The following is a 24,803-nucleotide window of genomic DNA, read 5'->3' as shown; positions in this document are numbered from 1 at the left end:
CTGTAAATTGTTAATGAGCCTGATATGCTAGTGGCCCCATGGATTTTTACCTTTTTAAAAGTCAGAGACAGCAAAGCTAAAATCAAAAGAGTAGTAGATACTTTTGAAATGAATTGAACCTGTAAGTGGGACCTTTTTTATTTGAATTAAAATACAAAGTGAGATTGTAGAAGTGTGTACAGGCCTTTCTTGATGTTAGATGGCAAATCTAAGTGTTGGAGATTTTGGAGTGAAATCTTCCCTGTGCAGGCGTCTCACCTTACATACATCAGGAATTCTTGGCTTAAATGCCTTCAGCGACAGGAAGCTCTGGGAGGCCGTCGAGTCTGTTGGTAGATAGCTGTGATGATCAAATAATTATAGCCAAGGAATTTTAACAGAAATTAATTGGAAGGTTGTGACAGGAACAAGAAAAATGCATCATGAGAGAAAGAAGAAGAAAAGCGTATCGCACTGTATAGATATATTTCCAAGGAGACCATAGTATCAGTTTTGCCTGACTCCTATAGAATGTAAAACCACAGATCCAAGAAATTATCTACTTCAACCTCCAGCTCTTGCAAATGAAATAACAGAAGCCCAGGGAAGTGGCTAATCCAAAGACATGTATCTGTTCAGTGGAACCTCATGAAATTGCCATCTTTGTAAGTCCAAGGGTCTAGTGTTGACAACTTCACATGGCTCAACCCACTTCTAAGTGGAAACGTTTGGATTTCCTGTTCAGTAGTCTTTCTGGTTTTCCTCCCACTATCCCATATCACCTTTGATCCCCTCTCTTTTTTCATAAAGTAGTTTCAAGAACCAGTTAAATATTTCAGTTAAATGGAAGAGAGTAGAGAACTGTATAAGTTTCCTAGTGGGAATTAATAAGGGCAAAATTTTTCAGTATTTCTTTTGCTTGCAAGTAATGTGATCCTTCTTACCTGGGAAAGTTGAAAGGGGAAGAATTTTTAAATCCTTTTGTATTAGTCAGCTAGGGCTGCCTTAACAGAATACCACAGGCTAGGTGGCTTAAACAAGAAGAATTTATTTCTCACCCTTTTGGAGGCTGTGAGTCCAAGACCAAAGCGTCAGCAGCAGTGGTTTCTCCTGAGGCCCCTCTCCTCAGCTTGCAGATGGCTGCCTTCATTTGTGTCCTCACACGACATGTCCTGTGTGTGCTTGCATCCGTGATGTCTCTTCTTTTTTTCTTCTTTTTTCTTAAGGACGCTAGTCATATTGGATTAGGACTCTACCTTTATGATCTCATTTAACTACATTTACTAATTTAATTACCTCCTTAAAGGGCCTTGTCTTCAATTTGGGGGTTAAGGCTTCACCGTATGGTTTTTGAGGGAACACAGTTTAGTCCACAACGCCTATGTTACTGTATATTCTCAAGTGTTATTTCTAAGCTGAAGTAATTCCAAGAAATTGAAATAAGTAAGTCAGACAAATTCTAAAATGTTGTTTTGTCTCATTTTGAACTACTACTGCTCTTCCCATTCCCCACCCCCCCCCCCGGCTTTTTTTTTCTGGTTAAAAACTTAGATAGAAATTTGGGAAGCAGACCTTGGGATTTCTTAAATTTTGTGACTTACAGATAGATGTGATCTCTTTCATATATATCCTAGGAATTACTAGCATGGTTTTTATGTCCTTGACAGCATAGTTGGAAGCTTTGTGCTTAAACTGTGTTAAGTAAATTTACATATATAAAATAACCACGTTGTTCTTGCAGCATTATACTGAATTCTTTTCTAGGCCTGGAATGAAAGTTTATATTTGTTTCCTGATTCAACACAGGCCAAACAGCTGCGAGAGCATTACATGAGCAAGTGTAACACGGAAGTTGCAGAAGCACAGCAAGCTGTGCAGCCGGTGCAGCAGACCGTCCGGGAGCTCCAGAGAAAGGTGCGTCCCAGAAGGCCTCCCCTCACCTGTGCTTGTCTCCGGGAGCGTTTCGGGTTGTGTCTTGCTTTGGAGAAGAACTTGAACTTTCTTAGTCATCTTGGAATTCTTAGCACCTAGGATGATGCCTATCCCATAATAAACATATGTTTGCTGTTAGCAGTGTTTGTTGATTGAGTAGATGCGTAGAGTCTACGGCCATACCACCCTGAACGCGCCCGATCTCGTCTGATCTCGGAAGCTAAGCAGGGTCGGGCCTGGTTAGTACTTGGATGGGAGCAGATGCGTAGATAAATCATCCATTTGGAAGTTGTTCTCTTTCATTTTTTTTTTAAGCTCTGATGGGTTTTCTCTTATCTGGTGAGATAACAAGTTGTCTTTTGAAGAAAGACTTGCCTCACCTCCTTCTTTTTTTTTTTTTTTTTTTTTTTTTTAATTTTTTTTTCAACGTTTTTTTATTTATTTTTTTGGGACAGAAAGAGACAGAGCATGAACGGGGGAGGGGCAGAGAGAGAAGGAGACACAGAATCGGAAAGAGGCTCCAGGCTCCGAGCTGTCAGCCCAGAGCCTGACGCGGGGCTCGAACTCACGGACCGCGAGATCGTGACCTGGCTGAAGTCGGACGCTTAACCGACTGCGCCACCCAGGCGCCCCGCCTCACCTCCTTCTGATCTTAGTGTATATATTACAAAATCTTTTCTTTTAAGATGTCAGAACATTAGAAACATGGGTATTTTTCTTATGGAACACGTGCCACTTGTCATTTCTAAATTTTTTTATGAAATCAGTAGCAAGCCTGAAGAGAAGTCTACACAGAACACACAGTCTTTTTTATTCTAACCAGTTACTCCACATTTTATTCTTCCTAGTGCATTAATTATTTAGTATTCAGGCATATAATTTTGCCAGTTATCAGAGTATTATGGAGTAGAATCTAGTTCAGTTGGTTGAGGATTAGCAGGATGTCTTTATTATGCTGAGAAAGAGACCTGCCACCTTTTCAAATATATACAGTGAATACTGAGTTTTCATTTTGATAATGTATTTTGTTAGCACAACTTTGTTACACAAGTATATATACAGTAAATTCTCATTTATCCACAGTAGTCAGGAAACAGGTGGGTATTCTCTTTATGTATGCAAAGGTAGTACACACCCATTATATATAGAGTATACAGTCTATATATATTTCCTTATAATTCCTTGGAAAGTAGCACGCTATTGTTTCCTTTGATTTTTTTCACAGCACCTTTCCCAGTGATAGAAACATAGTGAGTAATGGGACGCCTGGGTGGCTCAGTCGGTTAAGCGTCCGACTTGGGTTCAGGTCATGATCTCACGGTTTGTGGGTGCAAGCCCCACATCAGGCTCTTTGCTAACAGCTCAGAGCCTGGAGCCTGCTTCAGATTCTGTGTCTCTCTCACTCTCGCTCTCTGCCCCTCCCCCACTAGTGCTCTGTCTCTGTCTTTCCAAAATAAATAAATGTTAAAAAAAATTTTAAAAAAACAAAAACATAGTACTGAAAAAACATGAACCGATCAGCTGTTGTCTTTTTTACAGATTTATTCAAATTCTCCTTGGTGGCTGAATGTGATCCACAGAGCGATAGAATTCTCTATTGACGAGGAACTTGTTCAGCGAGTGCGAAATGAAATAACCAGCCACTACAAGCAACAAACTGGGAAGCTTTCTATGTCAGAGAAGTAAGGAAATAGTACAGAATAGAATAACTTTATGAGTAGTGACCCCAAATATTCAGATCATTTGATGTTAAGAGGTGCAATTAAATATCAGAACATACTGTGGTTATGAACATCTGGATTTTACATATTGTTAAGAGTAGATTTCAAACTAAAACGTTAGATATAAGTCTGAAAAAGGAAACCTGTTTTCTATATATGAGTCATCTTAAAATATTCCCCTTTTAGTGCTTTTTTTTTTTTTTTTTTAATATACTTAAAGTATATTCTTTGTATCTTCATTGGACACACCCAAAGCCAACTCTAAGCAAAGTCTTGAAATAAGACTTTGTTTTGGAGAATTGAGGTGAGGCATTCATGCTTCCACTGTGTAACTCAGCCCCACAGACTAATAACCATCATAGCACCAGAGGGGCCCAGGTTTTGTGTTCTAGAGTTTCCTGCGGTCTCCCCCATCTTTCTCTCTTCTCATCAACGCTCACCATTCTTCAGAGTTTTTGTAGGTAAGTTGGATTATTGCTCTTGATGTAGAAATGGTGAATAATTCTTTCCAAAGACCAAAGTTTTTTTTTTTTGGTTTTTTTTTTGTTTTTTTTTTTCAAAAATAATTCAGTGGTTTAACCCAAAGGAATGTCGTTCTAATGTGAGGAATTGAGATGTTGTGGCAGGACTATTGATTCTAGGGAGGGGAAAGAGAGAGGATCTTTTATTGCTTCTCAGATCATATCCCAGTATAAGGTCAGCCTTGGGATTAGTGTTAGTTTTCAGCATAAGAATATCTTTAAAACATTTTAAAGTGTTTTCTTTTACTCTTTTAAAAGCCCTTCCAAATGTCTACTACATTTTCCATGTGCCATTACTAATTCAGAGGTACAGTCATCCTCCTTTTCACCATACAGAACTTGAAGGCTTCATTTCTAAGATATATGCAGGACATTATACTCTTTAGTGCACTTCGTTTTTCTCTCTTAAACCCAAGAGTCACCATTCCAGGATAAGTTGTCATTTAAGTCGTGATTCATTTTATCCAGTTTTAGAGCTGTATGCTAATGTGTTCTGCCAGCATTGTGGAATTAGCTGATAAGAAAATATTAAAATTATTTTGAAGGTTTTTTTCTTAAGTCACATAGAAACTATTTAAAAGTTGCAAATTCTTGTATATGTGAACATAGTCCTGTTAAAAGTAGGTCCCAGGGCTATAATGGGACCTATAGGTAATGTAAAACATACCATTTATTACACATTTTTCTCAGAAACATTAGATGTCAATAGAAAGTAAGAAAACACTTCCAAATGTGTAACTTATACTGTATGCTAACTATACTGGAAATAAAATTTAAAAATTTTTAAAAGTATAACTTACATTACCTCTAGGTGAGTTAATATTTTCTATATTAAATATACATTCAAAGATTATTTTAGCACTGCTGCTGTGTTTTTCAGTGAGATCAGAGTCTCAGAAGCCAAATTATCCATGTTTGTTTCTTAACACTTCTTAGGAAAGGAAAATTTTAGTGATTAAGAGCACAGGTGGATTCTTGAGTCAGGGTGCCTGTGTTCATATCCCAACTCCCCCACGTACTAGCTCTGTGACCTTGGGAAAGTTATTTAAGCTCTTTGTGCCTTAGTTTCCTCATCTATAAAACCACACAGCATAATCGTGAGGATTAGTAAATTAATATCTGCAAGGTGCTTGCATACTTAAAACAGTGCATACCATTTAGTATAATGTTATTATTATGTGTTCTTTTTAACTTAAAGGATTTACGAGAGAGAATATTGCTAACACTGTTAAATGCTGATCTGTGATCATTTTTTAGTCCCTAGTCGCATAATTTGTGAATAATACTGATACCTAACCTAATTGTGTTCTTGTATCCCTGTGCAAATTCTTTTAGAAATTATTGAGCACCTGTTCTGTGTCTATTACATATTTAAAAAAATTTTTTTTTAATTTTGTTTTTAACATTCATTTTTGTGAGACAGAGTGTGAGTGGGGGAGGGACAGAGAGAGAAGGAGACACAGCATCCAAAGCAGGCTCCAGGCTCTGAGCTGTCAGCACAGAGCTTGATGCGGGGCTCAAACTCACAAACTCTGAGATCATGACCTGAGCTGAAGTCTGACTCTAAACCAACTGAGCCACCCAGGCGCCCCAGTATTACATATTTTTTAAAGATACGATCTAATTCTTATCTTCTAAATATTATCTTAATGAGAAGACCAACCCGTGAACAATTTGAGAAATATGAGTATGTGTAAAAACTTGAAGATGACAAAGGACGAATATGAATGATATTCTCAACAAACTTCATGGACAGAAAGAAATATTGATTAGTGTTGTAAAATACTGAGGAAGCCTTCAGAAAGGAGAGTGGACTCTTTTGAACAATTTGGAGAAAAGTGTCTATGGCATTTTAGGAAGGAGAAGGATATACTCTTTTTTTCAACTTTTTTTTTTTTTTTTTTTTTTTAATTTATTTTTGGGACAGAGAGAGACAGAGCATGAACGGGGGAGGGGCAGAGAGAGAGGGAGACACAGAATCGGAAACAGGCTCCAGGCTCCGAGCCATCAGCCCAGAGCCTGATGCGGGGCTCGAACTCACAGACCGCGAGATCGTGACCTGGCTGAAGTCGGATGCTTAACCGACTGCGCCACCCAGGCGCCCCTCGAGAAGGATATACTCTTAAGCCAACAAATCCCATTTGTATTTTCATTTTCTGATTTATTATTCTAGGCTTTCTTTCTTGTTTCGTAAACCCATTCATACACACCCATACATTTCTTTCCTTAGCACATTTTACTCAGTTTATTAAAAACAGTTAAGAGCATTGTGTTTGGGTTTAACTCCTAACTGCTACATGATAACTTTTAACTTTAATTAAATCATTTTGATTCATTAGGCTTCATCCATAACATGAGCACAATAGTATCTGTTGAGATTATATAGGGAAAGAGCTTGGCAAAGTGCCTGACATCATATAGTGAATGCTTAATAAAATGTATATGTATGTAAATAATATAAATATATGTGATAACATACATATATACACATATCACATATATATGTGTGTACGTATTTGTAAACTCTTTGTAGCAAGGAATAGAACTCTTGGCGGTTTTTCTTTTCAATTTTTCTCTTTATTTTTCATCCTATAATTCCCTCTCCATATATAAAACAAGAATTTCAGGAGGGACATTTGTAGTAAATCAGCATTAAAAAAGAAAAAAATGTGGCAATCTTGGTCTTTCAAAGACACCTGAGCCAGAGACAGATTTTTGCAGACTCTGTTTTAGGTCCTGAGGACAGGGACTATCGGAATTTTGGTATCTTTTACAGTAAATAACCCAATGTTGTTATACCTTGTCTCCTAGTAGATTGAACATACTACTAAAGTAAATTCACTTAAGGTAGGCTACGTAGAATGTTGCACAATTTCTTTGACACTTTACTTGATGATCATTTTGTGAATTCGAGGAAATTGACCCATTGTTCTTTTGTTTGCCTTGTGTGGTGATGCTGGTGATGTGAATCAGGTTCCATGACTGCAGAGGTCTTCAGTTCTTACTTACAACACAAATGGAAGAGCTGAATAAATTCCAGAAGCTAGTAAGAGAAGCTGTAAAAAACCTGGAGGGACCTCCATCTCGTAATGTTATTGAATCAGCAACAATCTGCCACCTCCGACCAACCAGACTTCCTCTCAACTGGTAGGTGACAGGAGAGGTCATGCAGTGAAATGGCATCACTCCATTATGCTAGCGTTCTTCTGAGAGAAGGAACAGTGGCTCATCTAATAAAAGTTTCTTCATTTAAACTCAGACAAAAGTGGAAAGAGATGTATTATTAATGTACTTTTTAAAAAATTCTCAAGAATCACATACTGAAAACTATGTAATATTTTTTAACGTTTATTTTTGAGAGAGAGACGGGGTGGGGGGAGGGGGGCGCAGGCAGAGAGAGAGGGAGACACAGAATCTGAAGCTCGACTGCGAGATCATGACCTGAGCTAAGTCGGACTCTTAACCGACTAGGGCACCCAGGCGCTTCTGTAATTTTTTTTCTTAAATGGCCTATTTGTTGTAAAGAAAAAGTGAAATATAAAATACTAATAAGCCTCTTTTAGAAATTACCTTGTTGTTATGTTTGCAAGTATCTCTCTGATCATTTTTTTTCTTTTTCAGTTGTGTCTTTTGTAAGGCGGATGAATTGTTCACAGAGTATGAATCAAAGCTGTTTTCCCACACGTGAGTTCTCTGATTACCATCAGGAAAGTGAAACCATTATAAGACTTGGTGTTTCGATTTATAAGACTGTGTTTTCCTCATGGAACCTTCCTGTGTTTTTTTTTTTCTTTAATTACATCAATTCAGTGAACTTTGGCATGTGATCATTTAACATGCTCAGTTTTACTTACATAAAAGTTATTTCCAGGGGCGCCTGGGTGGCTCGGTCGGTTAAGCGTCCGACTTCGGCTCAGGTCATGATCTCATGGTCCGTGAGTTCGAGCCCCGTGTCGGGCTCTGTGCTGACAGCTCAGAGCCTGGAGCCTGTTTCAGATTCTGTGTCTCCGTCTCTCTCTGCCCCTCCCCTGTTCATGCTCTGTCTCTCTCTGTCTCAAAAATAAATAAACGTTAAAAAAAAAAAATTTTTTTTTTAAAAAGTTATTTCCAAATACTCATGTCATCTAATAATGTGTAATGGAGGGACAGTTTAGAGGAGTGACAGATTCTCAAGTCCAACACATTGTAACTCAGATCCCTCCCCACTATTGTGGGCGGATTACCTCTCTAAACCTCAGTATCCTCATTCATGAAATGATAATAAAAACAACACTTACCTCATTGAGTTGTTTATGAATATTAAATTTTAAAATGCACATAATTGCTTAGCATAGTACATGGTAGGAGTTCTATAAAAGGTTAGTTTTCAATATACTTTCTCCAACACAAATTTGAAGTTTTCATCCCGTGTCAAGGATTAAGGTACCCAGTGACTCATAATAGCTATGGTATAGCAAAATTATTCCTATTTTACAAACAGAAATTGAGAAAAGGCTAAGTTCTGGTCACCTTAAATAAACAGATCAACAGTGTACCTTGAGATCATTTTATCATTTTGTTGTGTTTGTTTTTCCATGGTTGGTGGTGGTGGTAGTTTGTGTTTTATATTATGGTAATTCTCATAGCTAGATTTTAGCCTGAACTTTATAGCCGTTTTTTATGATGTCAGACTGCTGGTCAAGACACTGGACAAATTTATTATTATGCCTCCAGCGTTTTCAGAATTGCTGCAGTTTTCCAAAGACTTGAAGGCATGATCTTGTAGACATGATATTGAAAGTTATTGATGAAAAGTTACTGACCTTGCTACTCGATTGGCTCTGCCAGTAGGACTTTTACCATGCTTGTTACCCACTGACAGTAGTTACTGTTGTTTTGTTCTCCTTTGTTTTCAGAGTCAAAGGCCAGACTGCAATATTTGAGGAGATGATAGAAGATGAAGAAGGACTGGTGGATGATCGAATACCCACCACCAGCCGGGGTTTGTGGGCAGTAAGTGAGACAGAGCGATCTATGAAAGCATTGCTATCATTTGCAAAATCACATAGATTTGATGTTGAATTCATTGATGAAGGAAGTACTTCAATGGATCTTTTTGAAGCATGGAAAAAAGAATATAAGGTATAGTATTTTAATATTTTTTCCAATATTAAGAATTTTTCTTCTTTATATTATTACTATTTTTCTCTCTTCAGTTTTTAAAAATCTGCTTTAGAGACTTGAGGTATCATAATTTCTCTTTCCCTAAAATGTAATGGTTGTTATGAAGAATAATAAATACAATAGTACTGAACAAATAAGGAACTTCTATATATTAAATTACTAAAAGAAAGTCATTATTAAAATGAAATTGAGGGGCGCCTGGGTAGCTCGGTCGGTAAAGCGTCCGACTTCAGCTCAGGTCACGATCTCGCGGTCCGTGAGTTCGAGCCCCGCGTCAGGCTCTGTGCTGACAGCTCAGAGCCTGGAGCCTGTTTCAGATTCTGTGTCTCCCTCTCTCTCTGCCTCTCCCCTGTTCATGCTCTGTCTCTCTCTGTCTCAAAAATAAATAAACGTTAAAAAAAAATTTTTTTTTTAATGAAATTGATATGAAGCCTTTTAATTTAGCTGTGAAAGTGTTTCATTCTTCTTAGCTTGATCTTACACTGCAATTCTGTGAAAGTAGAGTTTTGTTTGTTTTTGCTGTTTTGTTTTGCTTTTGCCCTGTGAGTAATAACCAAACACCAATAATTTCGAAGGTTGAAGAACACAGTAAATATTTCTCACCCTACACCACTGGAAACCATTGCAGTTGATAAAGTAGAAAGTGACCCTTTATGTTTATATTTTGATAATTTTATCATATTACAACTTTGCTTGAAATGAGATTCCAAAATTCGTTGATTTTGAATTATTCTTTATATTTGGATTTGTTATCCATTATCCTGCTTTGAAGGTGAAATCTGTGAGGAAATGAAAGAACAGTTTTATTTATAATATTATAATTCCTTTTATATATTTCTTTAAAAATCTGAAGGTCTTGACTTTTAAAGCAAGATAATAATTTCTATCCAGAAAGAGAAAATATGTGGTCTGTAGTATCATTTCATATATTTGATAAATTGGGGGATAATACCTTTATAGTTGAAATCATTGATTCATACTAAATTGTTTCTTCTCACATTACTATTCTAAATGCAAAAGCACATTAACATAGTTAATTACAGCAAGTGATTGGAAGAAGACAGTACTCCGTACAGTATCCAGTTGCCCCTGCATTTTTCCTCTGCGCTTGTTTTGATGACCTCCTGTGTCTGTTTTCTCAGATCTTTGTGAATTTTTTCTCTGTAACACTGCAGACTGAACTCTCGTACAGCAATGCAAATTAATAAGCTACTGTTATGCACGTCAGTTGGGGTCTACCTCAAAGCATAATGTTAGTGAAGAAAGCATATGAAAGATTTTACACTGATACATTTCCATAAATTTGAGAAAAATGTATAACCAAATTATTAAGAATGCGTAGATTAGTATAGCTCCAGTGAAAAGTACAGAAGAGGGAGTCCAGTTCAGAACAGTGGTTAGTCCACTGTAGGGATGAGGGAAGAATATGTGAGGGAAGAGTGATACAGTTGGGGAGGAGCACAGAGGCTCGCCAAGGCATTGGTATTGCTCTTTCTTAAATCGGATGTTGAGTACTCAGTTGTGTATTTTAGTAGTCTCATTATCTCATATGTATATATGTATATACATATATATATATACACACACACACACACATGTATGTATATACATATATAATATATGATTTTGAAAATGTGAAATAGTTTATAATGAAAATATTTCTTAAAAAAATAAAGATTCCACCAGGCTTACAATGACCTACGAAGATCTATGGTGCCACCAAGGTATCTTTGGGTGTTCTGTTTCTAAGATTCTAAAGACACCATATTATTCTGTGGCCTATGGAGGTTATTCCGTCATATGTCCTCATCTTAAAAAATGGCCCCAAAATTGCTTGTGTCTTAGACACAACTTAACGAAAAAATGTGTATGTCTTAGACTTCACTGAAGACTTTTGATCATGGCACTTTTCGGTGGTTTTAACCAATCTTAATTATGTGCATTAAATACCACTGTCTTCTTGTTTTCTTTCAGTTGCTTCATGAATATTGGATGGCTCTAAGGAATCGTGTATCTGCTATTGATGAACTTGCAATGGCTACAGAACGACTGAGAGTGCGTCATCCTAGGGAGCCAAAGCCCAACCCACCTGTTCTTCATATCATTGAACCACATGAGGTAATTTGCAAGTAAATCACAGAAAAGAGCACAGCCAATAAGTGTCACAAAAATCCAAGGCCCATAGAAGAGAGAGTCAAGGCAGTGATCTCTTCTTTAAGAATGTGTTTAATCTCTGCTCTTAGTTTAAACCATATAAAAGTGATTGGTTTTGTAGGTTAAAATAGACAAGGAGAGAAATATCCTATCTAACATATGCGTAGAATTTACTATTTTGGTTTGTTTCTCTCCAGATTGCATATTTGTGTTTTTTTGAGCACCTTCTGTATGTCAGAATCTTAAGGTGGTCTCAGTCAGTTTTTAGACCTGTGTCCTTGCCTCAGTTTTTTCAGAAATAGAAAAAGCTTCTGTAAGAACAATCAAAAACTTTTCTTTTGCGGGGCACCTGGGTGGTTCAGTCGGTTAAGCGTGCAGCTTCAGCTTAAGTCTTGATATCATGGTTCGTGAGTTCAAGCCACCATCAGACTTTCTGCTGTTAGCACAGAACCCGCTTCAGATCTTCAGTCTCCCTGTCTCTCTGCCCCTCCCCTGCTCACATGTGTGCAGGCATGCACACATGCATATGCGCTTTCTCAAAAATAAATGAACATTTAAAAAAAACCTCTTTTTGCAATTTTCCTTTGTTAATGATGAACAGATAGTAATAACGTATCTTCTAATAAATCTCTTTATATCCCAGGAATAAAAAATGACTCTTCCAACCTTTTCTCTCCCATATTTAAATATAATTTCCTTTATAATTTTATTCCTTGTATGTGTTTTATCGTTTAAATCTTTTTACTTTTCTAAAGCTTGGAGACTATACTTTAGTTAAACTTAGAAATACTCATTTTTTTCTGTGTCAGCCTTTAAACCATGAATTGTAATTTTTTCCTGTGTAACCAAATTCCTCTTATTTTTATAATCTTCTGTCTGTTATTTTCTACTGGGCAAAAGAAGGACGGGGTGGCGGTGGGGATATGAGTGTGTGTGTGTGCAGGGAGAGGCTGCCTGGGTTTCATAAAATCGCTCTGACCAAAGCAGCAAATTACTTAGTTTTTCTTTATCTCATGGGTATTACTGAAAAATGGTACATAAATAGAATTTGGGTTGATTTTTATCCAACTTCAAGTTTATGGGGAAACTTCGTATTTATTGAAGTTTGTCTTTTGTAGAGCAACATATATAGAGAGAGAGATTCCCTTTTGAAATATCTAGTATCCGTTTTTGCAAATTTGAGTTTTCATATGTCAATGGATTTGCTTAAATAGGACACCCTTAAATTATTGAGGAAGAATTGTGCATGTTTAATAGAATAAAATCTTTCTAAGAGACAGTAAAGAAGTTGTTTTGTTTTGTTTTGTTTTTAGGTAGAACAAAATCGTATAAAACTACTAAATGATAAAGCTGTTGCTACATCACAACTTCAGAAGAAACTTGGGCAGCTTCTTTACCTAACTAACTTGGAGAAGGTATTGTGTTTAAAAGATGCTACTTTTTCCCATGCTGTATACCTGTAAACCTTAGTGACTCTTTCCTTTTAATCTGTTAGTCCCACAATTAATGGTACAGCATTTTGTTTTTAATCAGTCTTTTTTGTGTGTGTTAATTGTATCAGTCAGAACACAAGTTATATCTACACTAGCTACACAGATCACAACAGATGATATTGTGTTATACAGATTCTATAAAGGATGTGTACTGTAGAGTATAGAAGAATGTAAACAGATTGTAGTTCAAAACCTTGAATAGTGGAACTATTACAACATACCTCTAGGCAAAGATTACATTGTATAATCTCTCTCCCTCTCCTCTCTTTCTCTCTCTCTCTCTCTCTCTCTCTCTCTCTCTCTCTCTCTCTCTATACCTATATATATACGTCTATATATAGATGTATATATATGTCTATATATAGATATATATACACACACGCATTCCTTAATACATAAATAGACTTTTAATTTGTTATTTGGAATTATAAAATGTTTGGAAGGCTACTAAATCAGAAAATATAACAATGAATTATTTAATGTAATTCAAAACACATTTTCTGAGTCGTGAGCAACATACTGTGTTGGACATTGATGAATGTAATTCCATTTGATTGTGAGAATAAATAGCTTTTGACAGTACCTTCCAGAAAGAGATACAGTAGATTTTTGGACAGGACAAGTGAAGGAAAGCAGTAGACTAGAGTTGGTCCTGAAAACTGATACAAAATATATTTAAGTGGGTCTGTAAATCCCAGTGGTGATAAAATGAAAAGTTGAACATTCATTATAAGTAAAACAGCACGGTGGCTAAGAAGATAGTCTTGGGATCCAGACAGTTCAGGTTTGGTTCTTGACACCACTATTTTCTACATGTAGGTCTTTAAGTTATTGACCTCTCTTTGCCCCATCGTAAAATGAGAATAATAACATTATCTTGCAGGACTTTCTTGAGGACTGTGTAAATTAATATAGGAAGAGTGCTAGAGCAGTTCCTAATTTATTAAGCACTTACTAGGTCTTTGCTATTAATATTATTATATTATTACTAATATTACTATGATGACTGCTGTTATCCTGGCAGGAGAAAAAAGATGGGAGAAAACTTAAAAGTCGGTCTCATGCAAAATGCTAGCACTAGAGAAATAACATTTGGAAAAAATTTCCTCTTATTCCTAAATGTGAGTTTTTTTAATGTTAGATTTCTACACTTTACATGTGAAAGTCAAAACAAAGAAATAGGTAATTGTTAGTTATAGGATATAAATCAGGATATCGATTTGTTGAATGGTTTTTTTTTTTTAATTAAAGTTCTAAGTAAGAATATATAATCTGCCTAGAAAACCCAATTCAGCTAATAATATAAGAAAAAAACATTTAATCTGTAAGTGAAGAAAAATCAAATTAAGCTCATACCATTTCCTGCCACCAAATAGGGAAAGATTATTAAAATAACATTCCACGGGGGCACCTGAATGGCTCAGTTGGGTAAGTGTCAGCTCTCGGTTTTGGCTCAGGTCATGATCTCATGACTCATGAGTTCAAGCCCTACATCGAGCTCTGTGCTGCCAGCACACAGCCTGCTTGAGATTCTCTGTCTCCCTTTCTCTCTGCCTGTCCCCCACTCATGCTCTTTCTCGGTCTCTCTCAAAAATAAATAAACCAAGGGGCGCCTGGGTGGCGCAGTCGGTTAAGCGTCCGACTTCAGCCAGGTCACGATCTCGCGGTCCGTGAGTTCGAGCCCCGCGTCAGGCTCTGGGCTGATGGCTCGGAGCCTGGAGCCTGTTTCCGATTCTGTGTCTCCCTCTCTCTCTGCCCCTCCCCCGTTCATGCTCTGTCTCTCTCTGTCCCAAAAATAAATAAAAAATGTTGAAAAAAAAAAAAATTAAAAAAAAATAAAAAAATAAAAAAAAATAAATAAACCAAAAAAAAATCTTTAACACTCCACAGTGGTGAAAGGGCAGTGAATGGATATTTTGTGTATTACCAATGGGAATATAAATTTATATAGCCCTTTCCCGAAAATACTTGGACATATATGAACAATTTTAGATAATTCATATCTTTTGACTCAGTAATTCTTAGAACTTTTCCTGAAACAGAAATTTGGGGGGTAAATTAGATATGAGGATATTTATTGCAACATTACACTCACTCTCTCTCTCATAATAAGAAAGTTGAGAGAAAAAAATAACAAAATTAAACAAAAAATAAAACTATAAATGGAGTATAATCCCAATTATATGTGACTGTGTTTAGTTAAAGTAAATAAAAATAGTAAACTAAACAAATTTTTAAAATTTTCTGGCAGTCAGCAGGGACTTACTGAGCACCATTTGACGTATATGCATTATAGTAGGAGTTTGAGATAGACAGAGTTGGTCCTTGGCCTCAAGGAACTTAATGTGATTTGATGTAATTTGATGTAGACAGATCATAAGCACTGATCAAATAGTGATTTAATAAGATGTTAGTTAGCAAGTCAACTAAACTTGGGAAATAAAATATAAATTAATCACTTAAAGCAGAGCGGTATACATTTAAGAGCTCTGAAGAAATTTAAAGATGAACGTGTTACACTGTTAATCAGCAGTTTTCAGTATCAGGTAAGAGAAAACTGGTAAATTTCCAATAAGATTTCAAAGCATAAAGAAGGTCTCCAGTACATAAATATTGAGTCACTGTGTTGTACACCTTAAATTAATATGTGTCAATTATCTCAGTTAAAAAAATAAGTTGTTCAGAAGAAATTGTCTGAATACTAAGCAACCACATGATATCTTTAGTACTCTATTTTAATTTGAGGACTGCTACTTCTATATGGGAATAGCAGTGATGTCTTGCCATTACCTTAGTAACATTTTGTTTTTAAAGACAGTAGAGACCTATAGAAGCAAAAAGGTTGAGGTGAAATGACGTTCTAGGAAAAGAAGAGCTCTTCCTAGGTTAGCTGAGATTGCTGGCCATTGTCTTGCCTGAAAACATTTGCCATACCTGGGTACAGACTGAGATTAAGGTCAGTATTGCAGAGGGACTCAAACAGGAGAAAGAGAAATCAGTAGTACTTCTGATGGCCAGGTGAGTTAGTGTTATATTTTGAACCTAGAGGAGCCTCAGATGCACAACAAACTTTACTCGTTTGCTAAGTGATACTTGACAGTTAGGCCTGAAGTAGAAATACACAGTGAAATCTTAGTTTCACAGCACTCAGGAAACAGTTCGTCCCCAAGAGAGCAAGGAGCCAACAATGAACATAACAGGTCTCACCACTGAAACATTTGAAACCATAGTGGCCTGCGTTTTTAACTAAACTTAAAACAGATCCCCAAAACCAGCTCAGTTTTTTATTGGATTGATTAGCCACTCACCCCTTAACCTAACTGCCTACTGGGGTAGGGGTAATCCCTGTGAAGGAAAATAACATCTAATTTTGTCAGTTTGTTGTATCTCAGTTTGTTGTATATAAACAAACTAGGAAATAAGAAATTCCAAGAAATGTGCAAGGCAGGAGAATGTGACCAGTAATTAAAAGGTAATAAGTGGACAGAGCAGATCTATAAATAATTCAGATTGTGGACATAGCAGGAAAGGACTTTAAAGTAATTATGATTAATACATTAAAGAGAGGAAAAGCTAGACAACATAGATAAAATGAATTGGAATATATACAGTAGAATCAAATGGACATTTTAGAATGGCAAAATCCAGTACCTGAAATTAAATACTCGTTGGATGGTGACCAGACACAAAATGACAGAAGTAGTGAAATCAAGGATTGTTCAACAAATAATACCCAGTTTGAAGAAGCATATAAATAAAAGTAAATAGCCGCATAAAGTGAAAGATGTGGGACACCAGTCATATGATTGGCATACATGTAATTGACGTTCCAGGAGAGAAAGAGATGAAATGGTACTAGAGCAACATGAAGAAATAATGGCTAAGAATTTTCCAAAACTGGAAGATAATATGATAATATCTTACAGATTCAAGAAGCTCAGAAAACCCCAAACAGAATAAATAATTTTTTAAACACCTACGAGTATCTTAATCAATCTGCTAAAAACCAAAAATAATGAAAAAAAAAAATAAGCAACTAGAACTGGGAGAAAAAAAGAATAATACTTTCAAAGTAGCACCATAAAAATGGTGACTGTATACCTTCTCCTTGTTGACTACACAGGGAAACTGTTTTCTTTTAGCATTTTAAAGATGTCATTCCACTGTTACCACATTTCCATAGCTTTGCTGTGTAACCAGATAACAGTGGAAGAACATCTTTAAAATACTGTTTTAAAAAGTGAAACAAAGGGGTGCCTGGGTGGCTCATTGGGTTAAGCATCCGACTTCGGCTCAGGTCATGATCTCACGGTTTGTGAGTTTGAGCCCCGTGTCGGGCTCTGTGCTGACAGCTCGGAGCCTGGAACCTGCTTCAGATTCTGTGTCTTCGTCTTTCTCTGACCTTACCCCACTTGTGCTCTGTCTCTCTCTGTCTCTCAAAGATAAATAAATGTAAAAAAAACAAAAAAAAAAAATTATGTTAAGTAAACAAAAAGTAAAATAAAGATGTTTCTAGATAAAGACTGAAAGAATTCCTTCCCAGTAGACTCACACCACAACCAATATTAAAGGGAGTTCTTTGGACTGAAGGGAAATTATCCCAGTTTGAAGGGAACTACAGGAAGGAACACAGGTTAAGAGAAAGCATAAATATGTAGGTAAATAAAAAAGAATATTGACTCTGCAAGCAATAGTACTGTTGTATAGGATATACATCATATACAGAACTCTGAAAGCTATAACTGTAACACAGAGGAAGAAGGTAAGCAGAGCTAAACTATTACAAGATTCTTCCATATGTTAGAAAAATGGACAAAAAAGTCAGTAAGGATATCTAACATTTGAACACTGAACAACCATGACCTAAATGACACAGACCAGTAATACCCAGCAAATACAAAATACACTTTTCTTAGGAGTACATGGAACACTCACCAGAATAGACCTTCTGCTGATTCAAAGAACAACTCTTAAGATTCTTAAAGGATTAAGATTATACAAGATTATGTTTTCTAACTAAAGAGGAATTAAACTAGAAATCAATATGGAAAGATAACCAGGTAAAGAACCAAATATTCAGAGATTAACAACACACTCCTAAATAACCCGTGAGTTAAATAAGTCACAATGGAAATTAGAAAACGTTCTGAACAAAAATAAAAAATAAAAATTATGTGACAATGTGCAGCTAAGGTGTGCTTAGAGGAAATTTATAACTTTAAGTCAGGATCTGCAACGTACCATACATGGGACAAATCCAGCTCACTGCCTGTTTTGTAAATAAAGTTTTGTTGGAACCCAGCCACACTCATTCCTTTACATATTGTTTATGGCTGCTTTCATGCTACAATAGCAGAGTTGAGTAGTTGCAACAGAAACCACATGGCCACAAAGCCTACAGTATTTACACCCAGGCCCTTTTTCTTTTTTTAGAGGGAGAAGGATCATGCATGAGAGGGGGAGAGGGGCAGAGAGAAAGAGAGAATCTTAAGCAGGCTCCACGCTCAGTACAGAGAGTGATGCAGGGCTCAATCCCACAACCCTGGGATCATGACCTAAGCCAAAATCAAGAGTCAGACTCTCAACCAGCTGAACCAACCAGGCCCTTTATGGAAAAATAGTAATCGTACTTCAAATCTAAAGAGGAGATGTTGTAAATTATGATAAATTATTTACAGAATGCTACATAATGCCCTTTATTATATGCATGCCTGTGGATAAACTCCCGCACTGACTTTTGGCCATGTGACACAAGCGTAGAGATTTGCAAAGTATGTGCACATTAGAGTTTTCCCAACCTTGTTGCTCTTTGGAACTCTGAACCTATGTGAAGTAGCACTAGTTATCTTTGTTGAGGAGCAGAAACCTCAGCTCAGCCCTCTCTCCAGACTAGCTAGTCTTCTGGCTTCTAGACATCAACATGGCGCCATAGTGCACCATCCAGTCCCAGAGCACACAGCTGACCTATGGAATCATGAGAAGTTCATGTTTGTTTTAGCCACTCAGATTTTAGGTGGTTTGTTATATGTTGTCTGAAACCAAAATCAACAAATAGAAAAAAAGAATAATTCAGCTTTTTAAAAAAATACTTATATTTTAGTTAAAGGAATCGTTTTGAACACATTCAGTTGCTGAATCTATGCACAATTTACCTTTTTTTTTTTTTAACTACTTACAAAAGTCAAAGGATAATCAAAAATAATTTTTTTTAAATGTTTATTTGGTCAGTGAAACCACAGACTTACAACTTCAGTGATCTGTGAGTCATTTACTTTCTTTTATGGTTTCCTCAGCATTAAAACCTGACAATTTGGTGACCTTTTTGAAGCTCAAAAATTTTTGAAATAGTTATAAAGAGATTTTGAAGAGAACTATTATACTTCAGTATAATTTCCAGGCGAAATAAGTCTCAAATCAAAGATATTTTGCTTTGCCCTAATGAGATTACAAAAGATACTGAAAAGAAACCTAAGGAGACCTGTAAATAAATGCTGCCTCTTCCCAAGTCTATGATCACAAACCCAGTGGATGTACAGAATAAATACTATCTTTCCAGTTTTTAAGGAGCCTTTATTTCAGACTTCCAAATTACATTTTTTAAAATAATACATATTTATTTATAACAAAATTTAGCTTGAAAATAAAATTTTGAGAATTTACCTTTTATATCACATTGTGCTTTTCATTTTGCCTGCTATAGTAGTCACATATATAGTAATATGATAACTCTTAACAAACTTTAATGCAATTTATTTCCTTTTTGTGGTTGTTCCTTGAATGTTATTTGTAAAACCTGGGAATATTAGTATTAATTTTTTTTTAATGTTTATTAATTTTTGAGAGAGAGAGTGTGAGCTAGGGAGGAGCAGAGAGGGAGAGAGAGAGACAGAATCTGAAGCAGTCTCCAGGCTCTAAGCTGTCAGCACAGAGCCTGACACGGGGTTTGAACTCAGGAACCCTGAGATCATGACCTGTGCTGAAGTCAGTGCTCACCCACTGCACCAGTGCACTGAGCCACCCAGGCACCTATAATAATATATTATTAAATCACCTTAATTACTAGATCGTTTAAATAGAAATTGCCAGCATCTACTTTTATAAATGAGTTATAAAATGCATATCAGGTTTTAAAATGCAACTAACCTAGTTTTTATTTTTTTGAACAGTCTCAAGATAAAACATCGGGAGGCATTAATCCAGAACCTTGTCCAATCTGTGCTCGGCAGCTGGGAAAACAGGTGAAATAATAATAAATATCATATGCATTTATAAAACACTTTACACTTTCAAAGGCATTTACCTACAATCTCTCTTTTTTTCTCATAACAGTTTTACTTCCAAGGCAAAAATTCCCTCCATCTTAAGATAGGGCCAAAGGTTAGGTGATATGCTTTAGTGCTACATATGCTTGAGCAGTGTTCCTCCTTAAGTGATAGGTAAAAACATGTTTCTAGAATAACCCCATGTTTTTCGTTAAAGGTGCATAGTTTTGCTTATTGTTTCCAGTCACAAGATCAAGTCTAAGTAATTTGACTTTGTCAGTTTAACATGTTTATTTGGTAATCGTACAGAAATATAGCATATATAGATTTATGTAAGGTATTACAAGGGTATAGTAGCATGGCATTTACTTGGGATTATTAATATCTAGTAATACCAGGCTTTAAAGTATAAATAATATCTCTCCTGGGGGAATTTAGATGTGATTTTTACAAGCCCATTATGTCAGTTAAGAATATTTCTTTTTGAATGTTGGTGTACAAATGTCTATAAACTTAATGGCACCGTATTAGCTTTCCTCAGATTCTTTTATCCTACCAACTGTGATTTTTGGAAGTATAAATTTCTACTTTGTATGATAAATCAATGTATACAATGTTAATTTTAATTGCTCCTCAAAATTGGAAATGAGTAAAAGTATTCTTGGCTGTTTTTTCTATGAACTGAGAGTAGAAAGTTAAATATATGAGCTCCACATTCTGACCAGCAATAATCAGGAAAAAAAGTACCTTTTAGTTTACACAAGTTATGCAGAAAGTGATATTTTTTAAAGGACATTTTATTGATAATAAATCTTAAATAGATAGATGCTACTTTTTAAACTGAGACTAGAAATGTACAGACCCTGGTGATTTCTGAGAAAAGTCACTGGTGAAAATGTGATAAAAGTGATAAAAATGGAAAGAATCATGATGTAAGTAGTATCTTTTTTACTTTTAGTTTTGATGAGATTCATGCAACTGGATGAATCAGAAATTTTGTTTAATTTATGTCTTAAACATTTCCAGTTTTTAAAGTTCTTTCATATACATTATTTCATTAATTTTAGTACAGCCCATATTGTAGTATAACCTGTATTTCCTACACTTAGGAGAACATTCTGGATTATAATAAGAGTAACAAAACTTTACTTTTTTAACTCTGTTCCTAGCCACAATCTGTAGGAAATCTAGATTAGCTTCCTGGTTCTCCTGTTCCCCTCCTGATTTAGAGAATCGGTCAGAGATAACTGGCTATCCAGATAATCTTTGGTTATCCAGAGATAATCCCTGGAGCCATTGCCAATTGTCTGGTCTTGGGTTTGGGCTGGTTCAGTCAACTTCCAGTCACCCCTGAGGCCCCAGGGCCAGGTGTCTCTGGTGTCTCCTGATTTGCAGATATAGGTGAATTTATCTTGTTCAGCTGTCCATGCGAAGCTGTCATGAGCCACAAAAGCTCTCTTATTGGAGGAAGTACGGAGGAAGTGCCCTTCACCCCCAGTAGCAGTGGAGGCACACAGGTACAGCAGAGTGCTGCTGTGTCTACAGAAATGCGCATGAAACAGCTCTTTAATTTTACTGCAGCTTCAACTCCTGACGAATGACACGAGTCCCTGAGAGCACGTGTGCAGCTGAACAACAGCATGAACAGCATCAGCCAGTAAAGCCCCAAACAGCCCCTCCCCCTTGGCAAAAACTATTTTAAAAACAAGTTGATATGCCTCATTTTTCTCTTCCCTGACTGTGAATTCTTTCCTAAGGGGCTTCTTAGTCTGTCCTGCAAAATTCCTCAGGTGGACCCACCCATGCACCTTCTTTCCATGCACGTCCATATGTGTCCAAACCCTAGAAAAATACAGCTTAGTGCTTAGGGACCTAGTCACTCATAACACTGCTCAGTTGTTGTTGTTGTTCACCAGGGGAGAAAGTTAAATAACTTGCATAAGATGTACAGCTTTCAGAACTGACATCTCACCTAAAACCAATAGACTTCTGCGTCCCTCATTGCCTAACACAGGGTGTCTCCATGGTATATTCCAAGAGTCAGAATTATTGTACTTTTCTTGAAATAGGGCAAAGGGGTATCAAAAATGTCTTTTTATTTATTTATTACGTTTTTTTAATGTATCCAGAACCACTTTTATTTTATTTTTTAAATGTTTTCTTTATTTTTGAGAAAGTGCAAGTGGGGAGGGGCAGAGAGAGAGAGAAAGGGACAGAGGATCTGACGTAGGCTCTGCACTGACAGCAGAGAGCCCCATGTGGGACTTGAACTCACGAGCTGCGAGGTCATGACCTGAGCCAAAGTCGGATGCTCAACCAACTGAGCCACCCAGGTGCCCCCCAGAACCACTTTTAAAATAAATGTGAGATACTAGCCCATCTCATTATCAATATAATGATTACTGTAACATGTGAAGTTGTAAATCCATTTAATGAGTTATATAGAATATACTGATGATGATATTATCTCCAAATTAATGTTGTTCTCAGTCCTTCCATTATATCTGCTGTTACAGTGCTAAAAGAGTAATTTGCAGAGGCGCCTGGGTGGCTCAGATGGTTAAGCGTCCAACTTTGGCTCAGGTCATAATCTCACAGCTCGTGAGTTCAAGCCCCACATGGGGCTCTGTGCTAACAGCTCAGAGCCTAGAGCCTGCTTCCAGTTCTGTGTCTCCCTCTCTCTCTCTCTGCCCCTCTCCCGTGCTGTTTCTCTCAAAAATAAATAAACATTTAAAAAAAAATTTTTAAGAGTAATTTGCCTTCTTCCTAAATACTGAAATGAGAACACCAACTTAGAAAATAATGGTTGGCTGGCTGTTATGCTCACAGTTAGTGTGAGTGGAACTAAAGACTATGGAAGCTTACTCTTGTTGGACTAAAAAATAGTTAATTTTAAAGTACAACTTAGCGTTTATGACTTAAAGAATATTAATGTCATAAAACATTTAGGAAGTGAAATGACTCCCTTCTCCTTTTAATATGTTTATACGTTGGAAGGCATCTTTGATAGCATCTCACTGAGGTGTGTTCCGTGTGTTTTCTTTTCCAGTGGGCAGTACTGACCTGTGGACACTGCTTCTGTAATGAATGCATCTCAATTATTATTGAACAGTACAGCGTAGGGTCTCACAGAAGCTCCATTAAGTGTGCCATCTGCCGCCAGACCACATCTCACAAAGAAATCTCGTACGTCTTCACCTCAGAGAAAGCCAGCCAGGAAGAGGACATCCCTGTGAAGGTACAGTAGGTTAAGAACGTGCAGAAGCATAGTCAGAGCAATGCAATAGGAATCCGTAACTAGCAGTGAGAGCATCAAAATCAGAACAAGGCTGGCACCGTGACCGTGTGGAAACCACTGTTCCTGTCCGTAGGAACACTGCCCAAAAGCCTCAGCTTTACCATCTTTCCTTTCTGTGTGGGAGAAACACAAGAACACTTTTCAAACATGGCTGGCCATCATCAGGTCCACTGTGGCAAGCAAGTAACATTTTAGAATTTCAGTTCTCCATCATCTTCAATAATATTTCTGTCTACTACAAATATAGCTCTGATTACATTAGAGATTTACTTAAAGAAAGCTTCTTCCTCATTCTTTCATTTACCCTACATAGCAGGGAAAAGGGGTGAGCCCAACCTAATTGGAAGAAAAAATACAGTGGTTGCTAAAATTAAGACTGTCACAAGAAGGAGATAGTATACTTTTTTTTTTCTTTTTCATGTTTATTTACTTATTGGGGGACAGGAGTGGGCAGAGGGGGAGAGAGAGAATCCCAAGCAGGCTCCTTGCTCAGCGCAGAGCCCCATGCCAGGCTCGATCCCACGACCCTTGATCATGGAAGCCTCTTGGGGGCTCAGTCGTGACTTGAGCCAAAATCAGGAGTCAGATGCTTAACCGACTGAGCCACTCAGGTAACCCAAAAGGGAGATAGTATACTTTCAAATGACATGGATTGGTATTTCATGATATAGCCAAAATTTGGCTTTATTTTCCTAATTTCTCCCATGCTTCATCTAAAATTTTAAGAAAGTGACTAGAATTTGAAATCCAAATAGGATCTGTACTTGGATTTTCTGTCTAAGGGGCATCTATTTGGTAACAAACCTTTACTAGAATTCTTTGTTCTTTGTCTTCCTTAAACATGCTTTTTTTTCTTCCCTAACCAAACTTAGACAAAGAACAAATCAATATATGATTGTAGCGGGGAATATAGGCCTGAAGGAGTAGTTGAGAGTTAAAAATCCTTATTTTTAAGGATTGTATTTTTTGAAGAAAATTAACTACAGGTTGAAACTATCAGGAGTCAGGCAGGTGATAGGATTCCCCCACGTGAAAAAAGTGTGGTTGAATTAAAGAATATGTAATTGCTGTTTATTCCTACTATTATTTGAGTAAAACCTGAAAATGTCAGTCACATTGCTCTCTAGTGTGTTGAGATAAACAGAATCCCGACGTTGAAATGAACTTCCTTTCATTCATTCATTGATTCATTCATTCATACCATACGTGTTTATTGGATGCATTGTGTGTGCCAGGCAGTGTACTGAGCCTCACTGATACAAAGTACATTTCTGAATAAA

The 24,803-nt window shown here is 36.7% G+C and overlaps 1 protein-coding gene across 2 annotated transcripts in view; it reads left to right on the top strand.

Annotated features, from left to right (window-relative positions):
• The window catches only part of SHPRH (SNF2 histone linker PHD RING helicase), a 95,335-nt gene that overhangs the window by 46,567 nt on the left and 23,965 nt on the right, over positions 1-24,803 (top strand). For both annotated transcript variants that reach the window (XM_081795780.1, XM_078447423.2), the window contains 9 exons: positions 1,786-1,893; positions 3,451-3,593; positions 7,127-7,300; positions 7,775-7,837; positions 9,049-9,274; positions 11,291-11,434; positions 12,784-12,885; positions 20,130-20,201; positions 23,275-23,463. In XM_081795780.1, the coding sequence (XP_081651906.1) occupies positions 1,786-1,893; positions 3,451-3,593; positions 7,127-7,300; positions 7,775-7,837; positions 9,049-9,274; positions 11,291-11,434; positions 12,784-12,885; positions 20,130-20,201; positions 23,275-23,463 (1,221 nt within the window). The remainder of the gene's footprint in view (positions 1-1,785; positions 1,894-3,450; positions 3,594-7,126; positions 7,301-7,774; positions 7,838-9,048; positions 9,275-11,290; positions 11,435-12,783; positions 12,886-20,129; positions 20,202-23,274; positions 23,464-24,803) is intronic.

Source organism: Panthera onca, chromosome B2 (assembly GCF_046562875.1).
Source record: "Panthera onca isolate mPanOnc1 chromosome B2, mPanOnc1 haplotype 2, whole genome shotgun sequence".
NCBI lineage: Eukaryota > Metazoa > Chordata > Mammalia > Carnivora > Felidae > Panthera > Panthera onca.
Note: the sequence above shows the minus strand (reverse complement) of the source record. Positions and strands in the feature narration are given on the sequence as shown.